The sequence below is a fragment of the Azolla caroliniana genome, unplaced genomic scaffold, assembly GCF_043228905.1.
Source record: "Azolla caroliniana isolate FFs.n. ecotype wild unplaced genomic scaffold, voAzoCaro1.0.p SCAF_3, whole genome shotgun sequence".
NCBI lineage: Eukaryota > Viridiplantae > Streptophyta > Polypodiopsida > Salviniales > Salviniaceae > Azolla > Azolla caroliniana.
Window position 1 is genome coordinate 22,744,287 of NW_028230438.1, and position 19,005 is coordinate 22,763,291.

General features: G+C 36.8%; 3 protein-coding genes across 3 annotated transcripts; 2 read left to right on the plus strand and 1 right to left on the minus strand.

The window, feature by feature from the left end:
* Nucleotides 1-851: 851 nt before the first annotated feature.
* LOC147866662 (multicopper oxidase LPR1-like) lies at nucleotides 852-6,739 on the plus strand. Its single transcript, XM_087317113.1, has 3 exons — nucleotides 852-1,392; nucleotides 1,610-1,696; nucleotides 4,597-6,739. Exons 1-3 carry the CDS (start codon nucleotides 1,147-1,149, stop codon nucleotides 6,517-6,519), a joined length of 2,256 nt encoding a protein of 751 aa, XP_087173239.1. The 5' UTR covers nucleotides 852-1,146; the 3' UTR covers nucleotides 6,520-6,739.
* Nucleotides 6,740-6,973: 234 nt separating this feature from the next.
* On the minus strand, nucleotides 6,974-9,071 carry LOC147866663 (uncharacterized). Its single transcript, XM_087317114.1, has 3 exons — nucleotides 8,806-9,071; nucleotides 7,566-7,709; nucleotides 6,974-7,470 (listed from the first exon to the last, which is right to left on the minus strand). Exons 1-3 carry the CDS (start codon nucleotides 9,004-9,006, stop codon nucleotides 7,162-7,164), a joined length of 654 nt encoding a protein of 217 aa, XP_087173240.1. The 5' UTR covers nucleotides 9,007-9,071; the 3' UTR covers nucleotides 6,974-7,161.
* A 4,282-nt stretch (nucleotides 9,072-13,353) lies between these two features.
* On the plus strand, nucleotides 13,354-14,785 carry LOC147866664 (uncharacterized). The gene is made up of 3 exons (XM_087317523.1): nucleotides 13,354-13,669; nucleotides 14,164-14,283; nucleotides 14,377-14,785. The coding sequence occupies exons 1-3, from the start codon at nucleotides 13,394-13,396 to the stop codon at nucleotides 14,686-14,688; spliced, it is 708 nt and encodes a 235-aa protein (XP_087173649.1). The 5' UTR covers nucleotides 13,354-13,393; the 3' UTR covers nucleotides 14,689-14,785.
* Nucleotides 14,786-19,005: the final 4,220 nt, after the last annotated feature.

The following is a 19,005-nucleotide window of genomic DNA, read 5'->3' on the forward strand; positions in this document are numbered from 1 at the left end:
TATACGTCATCTGATTTTTCACATTGTACATTTTCGATATTTTAATATTTTGCAATGGCAACAACATTTCATATACACGAGTAGGAAAACATGCACTTTCCCAAGCCTATCATCTCCTATTAGTGTTTAAAATTTATCTACCCTCTTGAGATTCGACACATGAATGATTGGGACATCAAAATAAGGCATTCCCAAAATGATGGTATTGGAGATATACAAATATATATATATACACACACACACATATACATGTAACCTGTTAGTTTGACCCCAATGTGGTGATGTGTTTGTGGGGGAAGCCAAATAGATGTGAAAACTCGTAATAGATTTTTTTAGCATCCATAGAGAGGCCAATATTGGCCCATAGGACCTAAGTACAAAAGTTATCTTGATGTATGTCTCCTTCCTAAGAAGAGATACAGAGAGACGTGAAAGAACCTAACACTTAAAAGGTGTTATCAGGACCTCATGACATGCACGCATGAGATGTTTGCACGGAATTGGCGCGCTAGATATGATATGTGGACACTTACGTGTCGAAGCTTGAACTTTGGCACACGATGTAAGTATAAAAGAATTAAAGAAGAACAAACAAAAGCATATCTCTGAATTAGGAGAGTGTTATCAATTCATGATGTGAAAGGAGAGGATAATTATTGTGAAGGAGACAAGCATGAAAGAGTAGAATCTTTATCCTAGTAACCCTTTGGAAGCATTGAGTTCTAAAGAAGGAATAGAAGGAATTTTAGTGTCACGAGGATCATGTGAAGATGTGGTCACGTGACAAAACCCTCCTCTAGCTTTAATTTGTGTTTGTTTGTGTGTGTATATATATAGGCATGTAAGCCCAAGTAAATTATACCTTCAAATTTGGAGGCCCCCTCTCAAAGGCAACGAAAAGGCCATACACACATAGCCACTACTAATTCATTAGTTTAGTAGCTTAATTAAGAGGCAGAATCACAAGAAAGTTTCATCATCATGTATAATGATACAAATCCCTAGCTAATAATCAAAAGAAGTTTCATCATTATCATGTATATTGATACAAATCCCTAGCTAATAATCAAAAGAAGTTTCATCATGATCATGATGTATATTGATACAAATCACTAGCTAATAATTTCACTCAACATAAACATTTGGATGGTGTTGATGCCGATTAGCGTGAGCATGGATCGAATGCGGTTATTATTGCACGGATTAGTGTTGATGATTCTCATTAGTGCTGATAATGTGATTAGCAATTCAAATGACGGTAACGATCTTACCGTGTGCGAGGCTCCATCACCTGCCTTGGACCCATTTGTTGATGAGATCACATTTCCTAGCTACATTTCTCTCTCCTCTCAACAACCTAACATCACTCTGGGTGCTTTCAGAATCTCTCAGGTACATCCGAAGTTTTAACTCCTCCTTAGCATCTAATCTTTTCCTCGAATTCGTCTCGAGTGATATCGATCGAGCTTGTCTAATCGCCACTTGCTTAGGATTAATCGATGCCAAACATTCATTTAATTGTTCATTCGATTTGATTGATGACCATTGATTATTTTACTTATCAATGTATTAAATGCTTGTTTCATGGTTAAATGTATGTTTATTGCAGAAGGTGCATCGTGATCTTCCCAACACTACTCTATATGCATTTGGAACCACTCTACAAACTGCTTCCTTCCCTGGCCCTACACTACTTGTAATTAACAACTTGCTCTCTCTAATCACACACACACACACACACACACACTTTGTTCTTTTTATCGTAATTTGCTCTCTCCCTCTGTCTGTCTGATCTTAGCATGCATGGTAAGTTTATTGTCAATAGCCCCAAGTTAACAAAGGTTTTTGTGTGCTTTTGAAAAAGCTGTCTCTCTAAATAAGGGATAAAAAAAAGGAGTATTAAACCTTTGAAACAATAGGCCTTAAGGTAGCTTCAAACATTCCAATCATAGATACAATGAATTTGGGTTCCTCGCCCACTTGGAATCGAGAAAGAGCTGTTTCGAAATTACAGCTCAATCATATAGATAGGAGTTGTGAATTTTGTTACTCGTTATCTCGCGCATTCATTCGAAAGCATGTCATTCGAGGAGGACACATATATGTATCCAATCAAAGAACACTTCGTGATGCATCACAGAGCGAAAGCTACCTCTTCAACGATTTGTGACACATTGATCCGTGCACATTCTCTTCGATGTAAGATTGGGTGTCAAGTGAGCCCATGTGAGATCAACACGCATTAGACCATATACATGTTTTCTCCCCTAACATGTGTGCAAGGCCAAATAATCATCACACTACTAATATGCTCCACCTTTGACCACATTCAAGTTTGCTTTCCCCACATTTGTAACCTTGACCTATTGTTAATATGTACATAGTCTCTCTCCCCAAGCTGAGAATATGCAAGTTCTTAGTCGCAACATTCACATATGTATGTATGTATGTATGTATGCATGTATGGGTGTATCTATGTATCTATGTGTGTGTGTGTGTGTGTGTGTGTGTGTGTGTATGTATGTATGTGTGTGTGTATTTGTCAATCCATACGTGCATGAGAAATGTTGTCTATCTATGCATATATGTATGTCTAATTGAATGTTTACATGTATGTGTGCATGTATAATGTATGTATATTCAATCTATCCATATGTGCATGAGAATGGTGTCTATATGTATGTGTGTATTTGCATATTTATACGTATGTATGTATAATTGTGTATTTTATCTCAGGTTGTACTCTAAATTCGTTTTTCAAGATGGAAAATGTAAGCCACAAAATATATGATTGTTTGACAAGGGTGGTCTGCTAAGAAGTACCCCCTTCCTTTTTCAGGGAAAAAGAAAAAGGAATTACCCCGTTCCCCAATGCCCAATAATGTTGTTTTGTGCCTAGTGCAATCTATAATAATTGTGAATCATTGTGAATTACATTGTCATGTGATTTTACTAGCATACGGTTGAGAAAGTGGCATATGGCCTTGAGGCCTAGTTAAAAACTCACATGTATTATTCAAACATATCTAGTATGCAATATTATTCCCTTGAATGGTTAAGATTTGCTCGACTCTTGTTTGGCTAGACAAAATTCACACTTTCCAAGCTCAAAGGTAATGCGGTTACTTTTCTCTTATCGAAGTACAACAATATTATTTTTTGTCACAATCTGACTATTGGAACAATTTTTCAGATTTGTGTTCCATTCTCAGGCATGGATAACTTATTCTCATATAATTTATTTGTATACAAGCAGTAGTGGAAAGGCAAAACTTTGGTTACTATGGGAATAGGATCAATTTCAATGTTGATTTTATTGATTTGAACTTTTTAAGGGGTAGTTTGTAAAATGAACGTTGTTAGACAACACACACACACACACACAAAGTTTGTAGGCAATGTTGGACATTATATGCATATAAATACATACATAAATAATATAAGGACAAGAGAATATACATTACATGCATGCATATATTTATGAATGCTAAGCATTCGGGGCATTTATAAGCAGTTAATTCATTTGTTGGAATATATTACGTTGTGTGCACGTATTTATGAATGCTAGGCATTCAAGGCATTCATAAGTTGTTAATTCATTGGAATATATTAATAATTACATTGTGTGCCCTCGTTGTCATGTTATGAATTTTACCTTCTCTATAATACTTACTTTAAGCCAGCCTAATGATCTTAAATGCCTCAAGCAAATTCTAATATCCATTTTAATACATAGGGCACATATGTAGATATGTTTACTTTTCCATAAATTTAACTAGTGAAGAAAGTGCAGTGTTCTTGTCTCAAGACATTCGCATCGAAATGTGTGCATTTAATCAAGCTCAAATAGAAGCTATAGTCTTGAGTAAACCGTACCAATCTTTTCACAAGAAAACTTTGCCATTATTTGTCGCACTAGCTTGTGGATCATTAGTGTCGGTTCAATATCCAAGACATAGTTTGATATGAACATATATAAAGTGAGTTGAATTGAATAGCTTTACTATACATAAACTAGGGAGAATTGGGAAAGTGGTTTGTCCAAACCATGAACATATATAAAGTGAGTTGAATTGAACACCTTTATTATAAATAAACTATGGAGAATTGGCAAGTTCCAATATCATTACAAGATGCCAATGTTAATACATAACATAGATACTTGTGTATACTACATGTTTGTGTTTACATGTATGTCGCGGGATTTGCAAACGCACACCTTTCAACATCTCCACCTAGCTAAAGTCCATATCTACAAAGCATATTACCACATTAGATGTCGCCACACATGTGGTCTCATTTTTACATCTTTAACAAGCTCAAAGTGTATTTTAGATATACAATACAAATTTACAAGTACACAATGGCCTAAATGCTTTATTTATTTGAGTGTAAATTTGGATAATGTTAGTCAAGATATTTGCTTCTTTTTATGCACATGAATCTTACAAAACTCTAGTTTCTATGTAGAGAAATAAGAAGAATTTCACTCTTTTCATTACTATCGGAATGTTCATTTGCTCATCTTTTTTATATGTATGCGCGTATTTATATATAACATATACACACATGATGATGACAAGATTTCGAATGTAGGCACAAGTGGGTATTCCCGCATATGTGAGGTGGGAGAACCACATTGAAGATTCATCCCACTTACTTGGGACTGACAATGCAATTCCATGGGCCAATCCGAGCCAAGGGGGTGTGCCAATAGTCGCCCATTTGCATGGTGCACAAGTCGAGAGTCCATCAGATGGGCACCCTAACGCATGGTTTACTCACCTCAACGAAACAGGGGAAACTTATGTGAAACAGGACTATACTTATCATAATCAGCAAAGCGCGGCTATGTTATGGTACCACGATCACACACATGGTATTACTCGGTTGAATCTCTTCGCGGGCTTGATGGGCATGTATATCTTGGTGGATGGGGCTCCCTCTTCGTCGTTTACTTCGTCTTATTACAATGACGAGGAAGAGCAGCAACTACCCATTGGTTTACCGCTATTGATCCGAGACTGGAAATTCTCTGAGAACGGGTCTTTAAACTTTCCTCTGTATGGGACGTCGGGGACGATCCTGAGGTGGTGCGCTGAATACGGAGACGTGATGGTTGTGAACGGAGTGGCAGTTCCATACCTGAGGGTTCTACCGGGGACATACCGCTTCCGGCTCCTCAACGGGTGCAACGCGAGGTTCCTGGAGCTCTCCCTGAGCCATCCGTCATTATATTTCTTGCAGATCGGGGGAGACGGCGGGACCTTCCTTCCTCACACCCGGAACCTGACCACTCTTCTGTTCGCGCCAGGCGAACGAGTGGACGCTCTGATCGACTTCTCAGATCTCGAAGACGGCACGGAGATCATTGTCATCAACACGGGCCCCGCGCCTTTCCCGATCGGGAAACTCGCTTATTCCACGAACGGGACCTTCTATGTCATGAAATTCGTGGTCGACAGCTCCTACGGGATCCTCGAAGGTCTTGTCAACAACACTTCGATTGGTAAGACTCAAGAAGCTGCTCGATCCATGGTGGATATGGCTCCTCGATTAGGGTTCCGTCCCACGGATCGCCATTCTACACAGAGAAGTTCCATGCCAGGTTTAGGGTTCGAATCCAACTCGCATGAGAGCGATTCTTCCTCGCGAAGAAGAAGACATGTTAGGCACAAAAATGCTGATTTAGTTCGTCAATCCAGCTCACCCCAACGAAGAAAGCACAGATCGATGCGTGCTCATTTAGGGTTTCCATCCAACATAGACGCCTTATTGTCGTCGTCTTCTTCCTCCTCGGCAACTGATCGAACTAGCCAAATTACCGAATTACAGAGAGAATCCATGTTCCTATCTTCTCAACTAAGCAAATCCGTGCCCAAAACACCATTTTTAAGCGAAATCAGTTCTGTTTCCAAACCTCTAGCTGATCTCGGACCCATCATAGCTTCTGAGGCACAGACAGCTATGTTCATTGATAGGAGTACTAGCAAGAATGATATGAGGATGAACGAGAATATAACGGTTCGAGGATTTACAATGCGTTCTTTTCAAGGTCTCCATGGCGAGCCGAACCATCTCCTTCTCAACAACAAATCATGGAGTGATCCCATTATTGATTTCCCAACAGTTGGAAGCACAGAGATATGGGAGCTTATCAATCTTGGCGCAGATGCACACAACATGCACATCCACCTTGTTCATTTCAAAGTGATAAACCAACAATCTTTCTCGAGTATCGATTACGAAGCAGAGAGGTGCGCCTTCGATCTTCCGTATCCACATCCCAACAGTTGCTTCACTGAGGAACCACAAGTACCCGAATATTCGAGCTATGCTTGGAAAGACACTGTGATCGCATGGCCTGGCAATGTGACTAGACTTCTGCTCAGATTTACTTCCATGGATGGATCTTCGTTTCCTTTCAATCCCACACTTGAACCTGGCTACCTTTGGCATTGCCACACAGGTGACCATGAAGACTATGAGATGATGAGACCGTTCCAGTTACGTTTCTAAAAATCAGTTGTCCCATCACCATCATTTGAGCATAAAAATGTAATGATGCTTTTTTGCTTACAATCACGGCTATGTTTTCTAGGCCCTATGATCCCTTATGTCAAGCCATTACCACAGTAGTAAGCTTTAATAATACTACGTGATGATGAGGCCATTTCAATTACATTTCTAAAGGCAATTATTCATCAATCAAACATAGAAACATGATGATTTGCTGCTTTGGATATTTTTTCTAAGCCCTATCATCCGAAGCTTTTTCTTTTACTCCATGTAGCATAGACAAGTCTGCTCCACAAATTTGTCGCATATAACTATCATAGCTTCTTTTTTGGCCCTATGATCCTTCAGGCAAAGGTTTTGCCTGCCAAATGTTTATGTTAAAATCCCTCCTCTCCATTGTAGTAGCTTTGCTCTGTGAATACACATCATCTCTCTTCAATACATCATGCATACAATAAAAAATAGATTGTTTTTGTTTTTCAAAACATTAAGAAATCTTTAACACTTCGGTCTGCATAGTATTAGTGTTTTGTAATGTAATGCCAGGCTAATGGCAAACTTTGCCTGTGAATTGATTGAATTAGATGCTTTCAGATTTTAATACAGCAACGATACAATTATGCTGTCTATAAATCAAAGAGACTATTCATCTTTATGATCAGTCTTCTCATTTGCTTTTCTTGATTGTGCTATGCGTATGCATTCACCTTGAAGATCACCCAATATCTCTTTAACGAGCTTAGCAGTTACACCTCTTACATATGCATTCAATGGCCAAGGAGGCACAATAGATGGTTCAACAACTTGATTAAATGTTATCAATGACCATATTTCCTCTGTTTCTAGGCTTTCATTATTACTGTCATTGCTACAACTGGCAGTGAACGCATCAATCTTCCATGAACCTGAGAATTTCTTCATCATTCCTTGCCTCAACAGATCAAATAGCATCTACAAAGAAACAAGTGAGGGCATTTTTGTTTAACCGAAGGCAAATTAGTTATGAACAAACTTTAGGATAAAGCAAATTGTGATTGAAAACTCACGGTATGTTGATCTCGGTTTTGTTCCACAATAACTCGGGATGAGAATGATCCCGAAAATACTAGGAAACGCCATCCAGCCACCTGTTCCACTTCAACAATTTGTTTGTTTCCATCATCTTGGAGGACTTTCCTATAAGTAACTTCCTGATGAGACAGTAATGAAGATTAATTTTGAAGGACAAAATAAATCCAATGAATACTCCATTAAATTTTTACGGCTTAGGAACGATTAAATTATTAAATCACTCATAATTTATGCCCTTTCCCAATCCAGTCAATTGGATTATGTCAATTGAATATAATTATTGAATCATCTGCTTAATGCAAAATGGAAAGAATCAAATCGCCACCATATAGTTACATGAATGAACAAAATGCAAATACATTAAGTAATAGAATGATTAAGTTTAGAGATATTGGATGCATTTCGTGGTAAAAAAGGTCATTACCTGTCCTGATGAGAGAGAGTGAGAAAGAGAGAGCTCAAAAAACAAGGCAATATGATAGGGAGTGGCAATGTTGTCTTATATCTGATTAATAAACATTTCAGGGCATTTCTAAAATTTCATCAATTAGCAGTACAGAATCATGATCTGAAAGTTCAACATGTATTTTTACAAGAATTTTTTCCTGAATCTTCATTACGTGTTGCTTTGAATGGAAAATCTATAACCCATCTCTACTCATGTCATCAATGCCTAACGGTATCTAGGAAATAAAAGAACCGACTGATTTTTGCTTTTTTACACAAACCAATACATTTCAGCTTCATTTTAACTTTTCCTTTATTGTCACAACAATCCGAAACATAAGAATGAGATTTTTTGTTTCTGAATAGCAATTCCTTACCTTTCATACTCTTGTAAAGATAACAAAAAAATAATACCATAAATGGGTTTTTTTCCTCAAGGGAAGTTTCACATGGTCACAAAATGTTATTCCAAAAGTTAATCCAGGAACAACTCCAAAAAGCACCCGACTTTCTCTTTAATTTCTGAGTTTACATTAATTCCCAAAATGCCCTGCATCAACACCTGCCTCTCGAGCAGTTGTATGACCAATTTGAAGAAAAAAATCCAATTTTCTCAATTATATATGGTATTGGATCAATATATTGCAGAAGCCTCTGAAACGACATATCTAACTGAACAGATACAACCCTAAATCTAAAAACACAGACACGATGATAAAAATAGAGAAGAAGAAGAAGAAGAAAATATTTCTATAAATCCTGACTTACCTTGATATTCTTGAAGACGCGTTTGTTTTCAGGATCGGTAATGAGATCATACACATCATCAGGCGGGACAGGAACAGAGAAACAGGAATGGATCTCACAGAAGGACCCATTCCTCTGAGTGACTGAGACTTCTGGAAGCTTCCATGGATCCTCCGATCCTTCTGTTGCACGGATGCGAGAGGAGTCGGTCGTTGTTGACATGACCGGATCTCAGTGGTGTGTCTCGAGCTTTTTCCATGGCCACAAAGGTTCGCTATTTCATTCACGTTATGGAAATTACAGAAAATACCCCTCCTCACTTGGCGCCTAGACTCTAGTCCAGGGCATGTCTATTTTTCGAAATTCCCAAGATACCCCTGGATCTTTCTTTAGGGTCCAACCACACCTCCTCTAGGGGCTTTTCCTGAGTACCTTGTCACGAGAGCATACATATTGCGACAATTTTAAAGATTCGAGCTCGCGACCTCCTTGGCTAAGATATGGTCTAGCCTTTAATATGAATTCCTTCAAAATGACTTATTATGGGATTGTCTTCAATGTGAGTCTAGCCATTGGAGAGTCATTGCCTATACATATTCTATTTTATTGAAGTTTTGGAGTTTGAGTATCGAACTTTATTACAATGTGATGTCCTCAACCACGTTCGAGTTTGCTTTCCATGCGTTGTCAATCTTGCCCATTCATGGCATACATTCCTCTCACGACTCACAATCACTAAGTGCGCTCTCAATTATAACATTCATTAGTAAAATATTTATCCATCAAGAATCACCATTAAATTCCTCAATGTTATGTAGAAGTGTTTCATTTTTGCTCCCATCAATCATATTTGTGCTTGCGAGGATCACGTAGTATAACTCTTGTGGTGTCATAGGTCATACTTGGCCTTTGAGGATGAGGATGGTAATGAAATCTACCAATATGCATCTTTCTTTCATGCTTCTTGAGTAACACACACTACTTCAACACCATCTTCAATCACACTTGAGTTTGGTTTACCATATCTTCAACCCAAACTATCATTACACATTTATATCTCAATTGCAATGTGCAACCTAATCACAAGCTTCATTAAATTCTTCAGTGTCGAGAGTCATTAATAAACTCTGCATAGGTCCTAGAAGTCATGTTTGACATCTCAATAAAATGTGGGCATTTCATGTTATTATTATAAATCACTTCACCCCAAGATGTGAAGCATCCAATGCCATTACATTGTGTCCTTGATGACATCAATCACCAAATGCACCAATCTCCCACCCTTAAAGTTTGTCGATGTAATTAGGTCTTAGGTACATATGAATGCCTTTCATAGTAGAAACACAAACTTATGGAAGTTGCATAAATCATAGACATAGGCACTCCAGTCTCTTACTAGCGTCTATTATGAAAATCATTTACCATGTCACACGTTATATTGTTTTATTGGCCACCAAAAAGGAAAATTTCTTCCATTATTTCGTTTATTCAATTATCATACCCTTTTTATTAAATCTTAAGCAAATAAGAAAAACTTGAAATGAACTTTAAGGACTCTGGACTTAATATATGTATGTATGAATGTACGTACGTACGTATGTATGTATGTAATATATGCTCATTCAAATGTACATCAATTTCTTGACAATCATGAATGAGTTGAGTTGCATATAAGACAAGAAAAATGGTTCAAGTTTAGGTAAGTGGGGCATCAAACATGTCTCAATCTTTGTGAAATCGTCACTCTTGTCTTTGACTTTTTTGTCTTTGTCTCTATCATTATCACTATTTACTAAAAACATTCTTGGTTGCATCTCTTGTAATGAATATTTCCTATGCATTTGTTGCATATCAATTAACATAGAATATGCTACTAAACAAACATATTGCAAATTAGTGGACAATTGCTCCAGCACATATTCTATCCGCAAGTTGATGCCACATTCTTAATAATATAATTGACATTGATTGTTAAGAGCACAACATGGCACGACTAAAATATCTAAATGGGCTTTTGGGAACTATATCGACAACTAAAATGAGTTACTTTCATTTACAGATTTTGTCTTGGCTTGCAAAATGGGACAATATGTGACCTCGTAACTCCCTTTTGCTAATGGTTTATATCAATCATTAACAAAGAAATTAGCATTTTATTCTAAAAACTTCCTAAACTATCATATATCTATTTTTGTTTCTCTAAGTAAGACATAATTATTTTTTATTTTGGAAATGTGCATGATTTCGATTATTTTATGTGTGCATTGTAGATGCATATCAAAGGATTAAAATATTGTATCCCTCCTATTGGTCATGAAAAATGGACAAATCTTGCACTCTTTGAATATAAACTTTAGATAGAATAGATCTTGTTATAGAGAAGCATTGATTAATTAACCTACACCATTCTTCCTTATTAAGAGGAATTGATTTTTGCAAACCTTTAGAAGTTGTTGCATTTTATTGGAGATCATTACAAGGTGGACACATGTTGATTCTTCTTTATCTATCACAACCAATGTACATCCATTATAAATATGTATGGGAAATAGAATTTGTGAAGTATCACGTAAGTTGTTGCATTATAAAGTGGTGTAGTTTTTCAACCTATCCTCCTTTGATAGAAGCTAATGTATCACATTTGATTGCATAAAATCTACTGTAAATTATCTTGCAGCTAAATGACAACAATATGCCATTAATTGGCGACAAAAATTTATTGGAGCATTTCATAAATAAAATCATAAAATATTAGTGATTACAAATTGTCAATTTTCAAATCCCATATGCACAAGGTAAAAAACACTTAAGGCAGAATACATTTTACATAAAATGAACCAAACATTCAAGTGCAAGTGGTCTCAAGCATAAGCTCATACTAATCACATAACGTATCAGAAGCTATAATTACCAAAAACATAGAACACAACTTAATGAGAGCTATGAAAAGATGATTAGAAATTAAGTTCTAGATGCCCGTGAAGGAGGCACAATAACACTCATAAAGTGTGTTTAGGGGATAACCGAACCCACAATACAAATCCTTAAGACTTTATGTGGGATTTGCATCCTTGTTGACACCGACAAATGGCCATCAAGCATGAAACATGTGTTCTAGAAGAAGATTGAAACACTCTTAATCCTCCTCTTGAACAAGAATCTTGACTCTAAATAGTGTATATTATAAGTCAACACGGCAATGTTAATCAAAGTACCTAGTAACAATATTAATTTCATACAACGAATCAGATTAATAATCAGCTAAATTTAAGTAAGTCTTCAAACCTCACGAGGAATCCTTATTCCTATATTCTTTATAAATAAAAAGGTTAACTTTTTCTTTAAGATATGGATTATATTCTATGGTCTATTTATAAAGGAAAAGTGAATGCTTTAGGATTTAAATAATGAACCTTTTACATACTATTTGTACTTTGTCATACAAAATCACTCTGGAGTACACATAATAGAGCCCACAATGCCCTACATTTTGAGGAAGACCTCTCCTCTCCACACTTTTTTTGCAATCAAGCAATTGAGGGTTTCACGGCCATCCACCAATTCTTTGCCAAGCCATAGTTCAATGCACGTCTTACCTCACTTCTCCAAGTTTGACAAACTTGCCACTGTCTTTTAGGAGCATATACATATGCTCTTTATTGAAGCATTGAAGACAACCTAGAATATATCAACATTCTTCTTCTTTACCATTTCTCTCTACTTTGTGTCCACGGCTTTGGTTTCTACAATTTCTCTTTAGCTTCTATGTAGCTAAAGTTAACACATTCCACCTATCGCGTTGTTTTATGTGTATGTGTGTCCAACTAGAAGAGACGGGTTTTCACTTTGGGAGCCAAAGCTTTGTCGTCCACCTCATATAAGGTAGAGACCACCTTAAGCACCCTTATCTATGGTACGAGTTGATCCCAATAAATGGGTTATTGATTGATGGTCTTCAAGAAGTAGACTAAGCTAAAAGTTGGATTAGCAATTGTAAAGAACTAAGTTATGCGAGCATCTTGTCCTGTCGTGGGAGCTGACTTTATGTTGTGCCAGTTGTAGAGAACCCCTCATAGAAAGTCTAAGGTTTACGTTTGCCATACGATCCTTCTAAATGTAGGATGCATGGTCAACGAGGAGAGAGAGAGAGAGAGAGAGAGAGAGAGAGAGAGAGAGAGAGAGAGAGAGAGAGAGAGAGAGAGAGAGAGAGAGAGAGAGAGAGAGAGAGAGAGAGAGAGAGTTAGTGGGTGACCATATTCCATTGTCACACACCCATTGTAAGTAGTGTTTTTTACACATATTTATTTATATAATTGTGTGTTTTTACCAAAGAGAGAGAGAGAGAGAGAGAGAATGGTATTTGAGAGTTTTGATCAAATGAGGGGCATATGGGGAATTTTGTGAAGGTGAGGGGTAGTTTCTGGGAATTCCGAATTTGTACTAAACTCGTACAATAATATCCTTCCTGTGCATAAAATCAACGTACGTAGTAGGGTCTACAAGAAGAGGCAACAGAGAGCACACACTGCTCTGTTTCTCCTTCTCCTATAAAGACACGCCCACACACAGACATGGCGGTGAGGATGATGATCGCCTACCTCTCCTTCTAATGGAGAGAAGCATAGGATCTCAGAACCTGCCTTCGATGTCCAAATATGGCGATATACAATCCTTCCTTATGGCATCATCATCATCATCATCTTCTTCTTCTTCTTCTCCAATCGAAGGATTAGCGGATTCATGGAAGCTTCCGGAGATCACAGTTACACAGAGGAATGGTTCATCCTGCCAGATCTATTCTCGTTTCTCTGTTCCTGTCCCTCCAGACGATGTCTTTGATCTCATCATTGATCCAGAGAACAAACGCGTCTTCAAGAATATCAAGGTAACTCTATAATCTATTTTTTCTTTTCTTTTCTTTTGGCTTTTCTATTTCTTTTTTCTCCGTTTCTCTGTATACGTATTGCCAGAATTGGCCCCCTGAAGTTTTTAGTTATTTCTCCAAATGCCCCTGACTTTTCTCATTATTTCCCAAAATGCCATGGCTTGATCTCCCAAGCGAAACGAGAGAGAGAGAGAGAAATGTGAGTTGACTTGTCCTCGAAATTTCGCTATTTCACCAAATGCCCTTGGGCAAACCCTAGTAGAGTGAGAGAGAGCGAGAGAGAGGAAAAGGGAAATAATTGACCATATTATTGATTGAATAACACATATCCGTTCGGGAAATTAATAGTGTGTCTCGGAAAACAACAAAAAGTCGAGGGGTTACATTCTGGGAACTATAAATGTATCCTTGTAGCGAACAAATTCTTGTCCTTATAATCATGGGATGTTCGTCTTAATTTATGGGCTTAGACCAACTCATCGTGTTGTCTCTAGGAAGTTAAAAACCGGAAAGTTGTCCATGACGATGGAAACAAGCAAATCGTTGAAATGGAGCAAGTGGGAAGTATCTTCTCATCCCAACTCCGAGTGGAACAAAATCGTGAGCAACATACAGTCAGTTCTCTTCCCTTTTCACTACTCTCACTATTGTTTAGTCCTACATTTTAATCTAGATCATGAATGTTTCATAAATATACTCATTTGCAGATGGTTTTCGACCTATTGAAACAAGGGACGATGAAGAAATTCTCAGGTTCATGGAAGATAGATCCATTCAATGCTAGTTCTAGCGATGACAATTATAATCAAAGCCCTCTCAACATTGGCCAAATAGGATCCTTAATAACATTCAATCAAGTTGTGGAACCAGCTATTGTGACCCCTTGGCCATTGAAAGGACTTGTAAAAGGTGTCACTACAAAGTTTATTAAAGAGTTATTGGGAGATCTACAATGTGAATGTATGCATATAGCACGATCGAAGAGAAGTGACTGTAAGTTTGACCCAAAAGGTGGCTAGTCTCCTTGATATCGACACAAAAAAGTTACATGTATAATAGCATATTTTTGTGATTTATATTCTTTTTTAATGTTCATTCTTTCAGCTTTAATGGAAATAGGATCTATGGATGTCACTAGATAGTCGATACATGATGTTTTACTACTCTTCTTTGATAATGTTGAATTTTAGGTTTTCACCCATATGTTTTAATTACAAGAGTGTTTGTCAAAACATGGAGAAGTGCATAATAGGGTAACTAAATCTTTGAGCTAGGTATCATAGAGGCATGTTGAGCTATATTATGTTGTCCATTCTTTAGTTTATTGGATCATCCCATGTTCTAGTATATGCATGCGTTAGTATATTTGTGAAATATTAGAATATGGGCGTAAAGCTACAAACATGAAAGGATTGACCAACATTTTTCATGGAACATGTTTCCAAGAGAACTGTAATGTTGTAGCACATTTGCGTTAGGAAATGACACATTTGTGTAGCACATACAATTAACAAAATAGTTTTCAAACAAGAATACACAAGGTAAAGAAAACTTGTATTCTCTATTGTATCATCCACAAATATGCACATTTGAACACTATATATTATCTAAAGGGTCCATGAATGATGATGGCAAGAAAATGATCTAATGGGTAAATGTTGCATCCCCCTAGAAATGATTGTGAATGAGACCAAACCTTCAAAATGATTTTTGAAACTATATATTTGTATATGTTTGGAAACCAAAACAAAGATTGCTCTTGAGTTGATGGATAAAAGTTCTTGTTGATAGACAAGTGAATAATTGTTTCAGATCTTTTGCAACAAAAAGAGATGGGTTCACTACAAGAGATTGAATTGTCTCCTTTTCTCTAGGATCCACACTTAGTTATCTCCACAAGAACCCCATTTGTTTGAGCAATATACTTCAAACCCAAAGTTTAATAAGTTTTTTTTTTCACCATGCGTTAGATTTGGTGATTTGTTATAAATAATTTCCATGAGCTTGTACTAGAGGAGGGGGAAGAATTTTGTAGATGTAATGAGCTACTAGTGCACTGTGCAACCATCTTAATTCATGTGTTTCCTCGATTCAATTGCCAGTAAGAAAAACCTATTTAATGCTTCTATTGGCTGCATGTGGGTAAATGAAGTTTATGACTATTGGTTTCTCTTGCATGTTCACACACAATGCTTCACTCAAGATTTAAGTCACCTTGTATTTTTGTTATCCTAGTCAAGGCCTCACATATCAATGTGAGCCTATTGTGGACATCAAGACAGAATCCCTACATTTGATATGTGTTTTGTAGGGCCAAGTAATACACTACTCAATGATGAAAGATCTTAGGTCTTTTTCTTTCGTTTTTTCCAAAAAAAGATATTAGGTCTTGTATGAGTAGCGCGCTCCATCTTTGGTTAGAATATACTTTGACTCTATGTGTTATTGATATGCATTATTTCTACATTGTTGAAATTCTTGAAATAATAAACTATGAAATCATATGGAATTCTTAGTGTGGCCTCTTGTTTGTACCGTTCATTCTATGTAATTAAAGTTGCTGTAGTTTGATATTTTATATTCCAATATTGCCAAACATCCATTATACTCATGGACCTCCATATACTATCATTACCTAAACTATAGCTCAAATTTAATTTTCGAACAACTTATTTGCGAGTTTTGTTATGTTAGTTGTCCCTTCCTTCTTAGGTATCATACAAAATTCCAAATCTACCTTGTCATTCTCTAACATCACATGCCACTAACCAATTTGGGGAGTTTATCTACTTGAGAGTTATGCCATGTATGTACAACTACCAATATGTATAATTTGTCCTTTACGCTAAAGTATTTCACTAATTTATTAGACAACTCTTTCATATGAAAATTTCCAATAACCAAGTTCCACATCTAACTCGAGCTAATTGCTAATTAAGAGAAACATGTGTACGTCTTTGAGGAATGGGCTTGAACTTTAGTGCCTTCGCCGCTTCCTCAATGTTTACCCTATACTCAACACGACGTCTCTTCTTTTCATATCTCTAAACTAGATGACCATTAACGAAGTTTCATATTATTCCTAAAACATTCCCCATATCCAAATAGTTTCATGGATATCCAACTTTCATATCATCATCTACTACCACATAAATTTAGACATTGATGAACTCTTTGCATGCAAGAAAACCACTATGGGAGTTGGGTGGTTTGACAAGTAGTCAAAAGAGTAGAAAATCATGAACTAAGATGGATCGTACAATGTTTTGTGTCATCTTTTTAAGTCGAGCTTTTTACATGGAAATAATAATGGCTAGTTTATATTAGATGTCTGCATTATAATGACGATAAAATACGAACTACTTCTAAAGGTTGTGCTTATATATTTATTATCATTCCTTCTATCCAATCACATTAGTGAACACACCCTTACATATGCAAATATTAGTGACCTACCCTCACCTATGTTATGTGTGCATAACATTTATTCAATGTCCCAGTGCACCCATCATTTCTTAAACATACCTCTATTGTTTTTTTAATTTCCTTAGAAGCTATGGTTCATGATACAATTGGAGAACAAATGATGTATTTCCTTGTTGTGTCAAATGATTTCTTACATTATGTATGTTATTCACTTAAAGTTGTAACTTATGGCAAAATTCCTCATTAAGTTTCCTTAGGATGTTAAAGAGAGATCTATTTGTCTTGTACTTATACTTTGAAAAAAGTTTGTGGTTGTCATTTAGTCCTATAATGAATCTATCCCTCGATGTGATGGTTGTAAATGATGCATACTTTCGAGAATGATCTTATGAATAATACTTTTTATGTTTGACAATGATCTCATGGGGAGAGAGAGCATTTTGGTAAGGTTTTCCGACAAAGACAAGAAGATGCAATTGTCACATAGTGCAAGTTGTCCGATTTGAACCCCAATGCTCATAGGGGTTTAGTAAAAATACTACTTACCACTTGCATACAACCTCAACTTCATGAATGGATGATATTTTTGAACATTGGGGCAATTTAGGAATCTCATAGAAAATAATGGGTATTTGGGTAATGTCATATTATTTACATATACGGAAGTAATGAATGGGAAGGTAAAGGGTTCAAACTAAAAGGTACTACTAAAAACATCCCGTTCGTTAAGTATCCAACACTCAACACACTGGTTGTGGAGATTGTGTGCCAACAGGCGAAACCAAGCTCAACCAACTAGTGCTCAACCAACACACTGGTTGTGGAGATTGTACGAAAAAGGGGAATAAAACAAACCAAATAGGAAACAATGTAGGTCAATGGGCAACCTAGTGTCAAAGGGAGATGCTTGCATTGTAAAAAGCTATAAAAGCCACCTTTTGGTGACTTTTGTAGCTCTTCTTGATTCTTAGGATTTCTCCTTTCTATTAGTGCACTAAGAGCTCCTTTTCTATCTCCCTAATCCTTCATTGCAGTTAAGAGAGATCAGTGTTAAGAACTAAGTAAGCTGAACCCTAATCTCCTCTTCTTGTATGGTGCTAAACTTCTATATAATAGGAAGTGATGTTAATAATATATATCTTCTTATTCTCACATTCTTGTTTATGTGTAAGAGAGATTAAAGCAAGAGAGAGAGAGAGAGAGAGAGAGAGAGAGAGAGAGAGAGAGAGAGAGAGAGAGAGAGAGAGAGAGATTAAATAATAATAGGTAAAAACTAAGCAACATAGAACCTCGAAGGTGCTAGGGAGGATGGAAAGACTAAGAGGGACACAACGTAAGGAACTTAAAGACATCAAAAGTTTCCTCAAGTTGAAAGATTGGGAGAGTCGAAAGCTCCTAAGTGTCGAATGCTCAAGGAGTCAAAAGCTCTGAAGAGTCGATGCTTCAAGGAGTCAAAAGCTTGGAGAGTCGAAAGATCCTAAGAGTTGAAAGCTCTTAAGAGTGGAATGATCTGACTAGTCGAAGGGTGCAACGTGTTCCTCTGCTTTCCCCTCTCACTCTCGCATAGTAGACCAATGATAATTGTTTAAGATTAGCCTTGGAAACAAGAGATTAGCATTGTTGAGAATCAAAATCAACTTCCCTAGTGTGGGAACACACCTTAGTAATACTCAAGTGTGTGAACACCACACCTCCTAGTATAGTAACTAGTGTGTCATAGAACTGTAAAGTTCTATGAATATTTAGTAGATAGTTAAGTCTCCACCTCTTTTGTTAGTGGTGGTTGTAGTGAGAGAACATAGAGAGAACGTGACTACATAAGCACATTCTCCTCCTCTTTGTAACAATTGGTTCATTCTTACTCCTTGTTAACGAAGTTGAAAATGCAACCGATCGACATGTCTTATGCC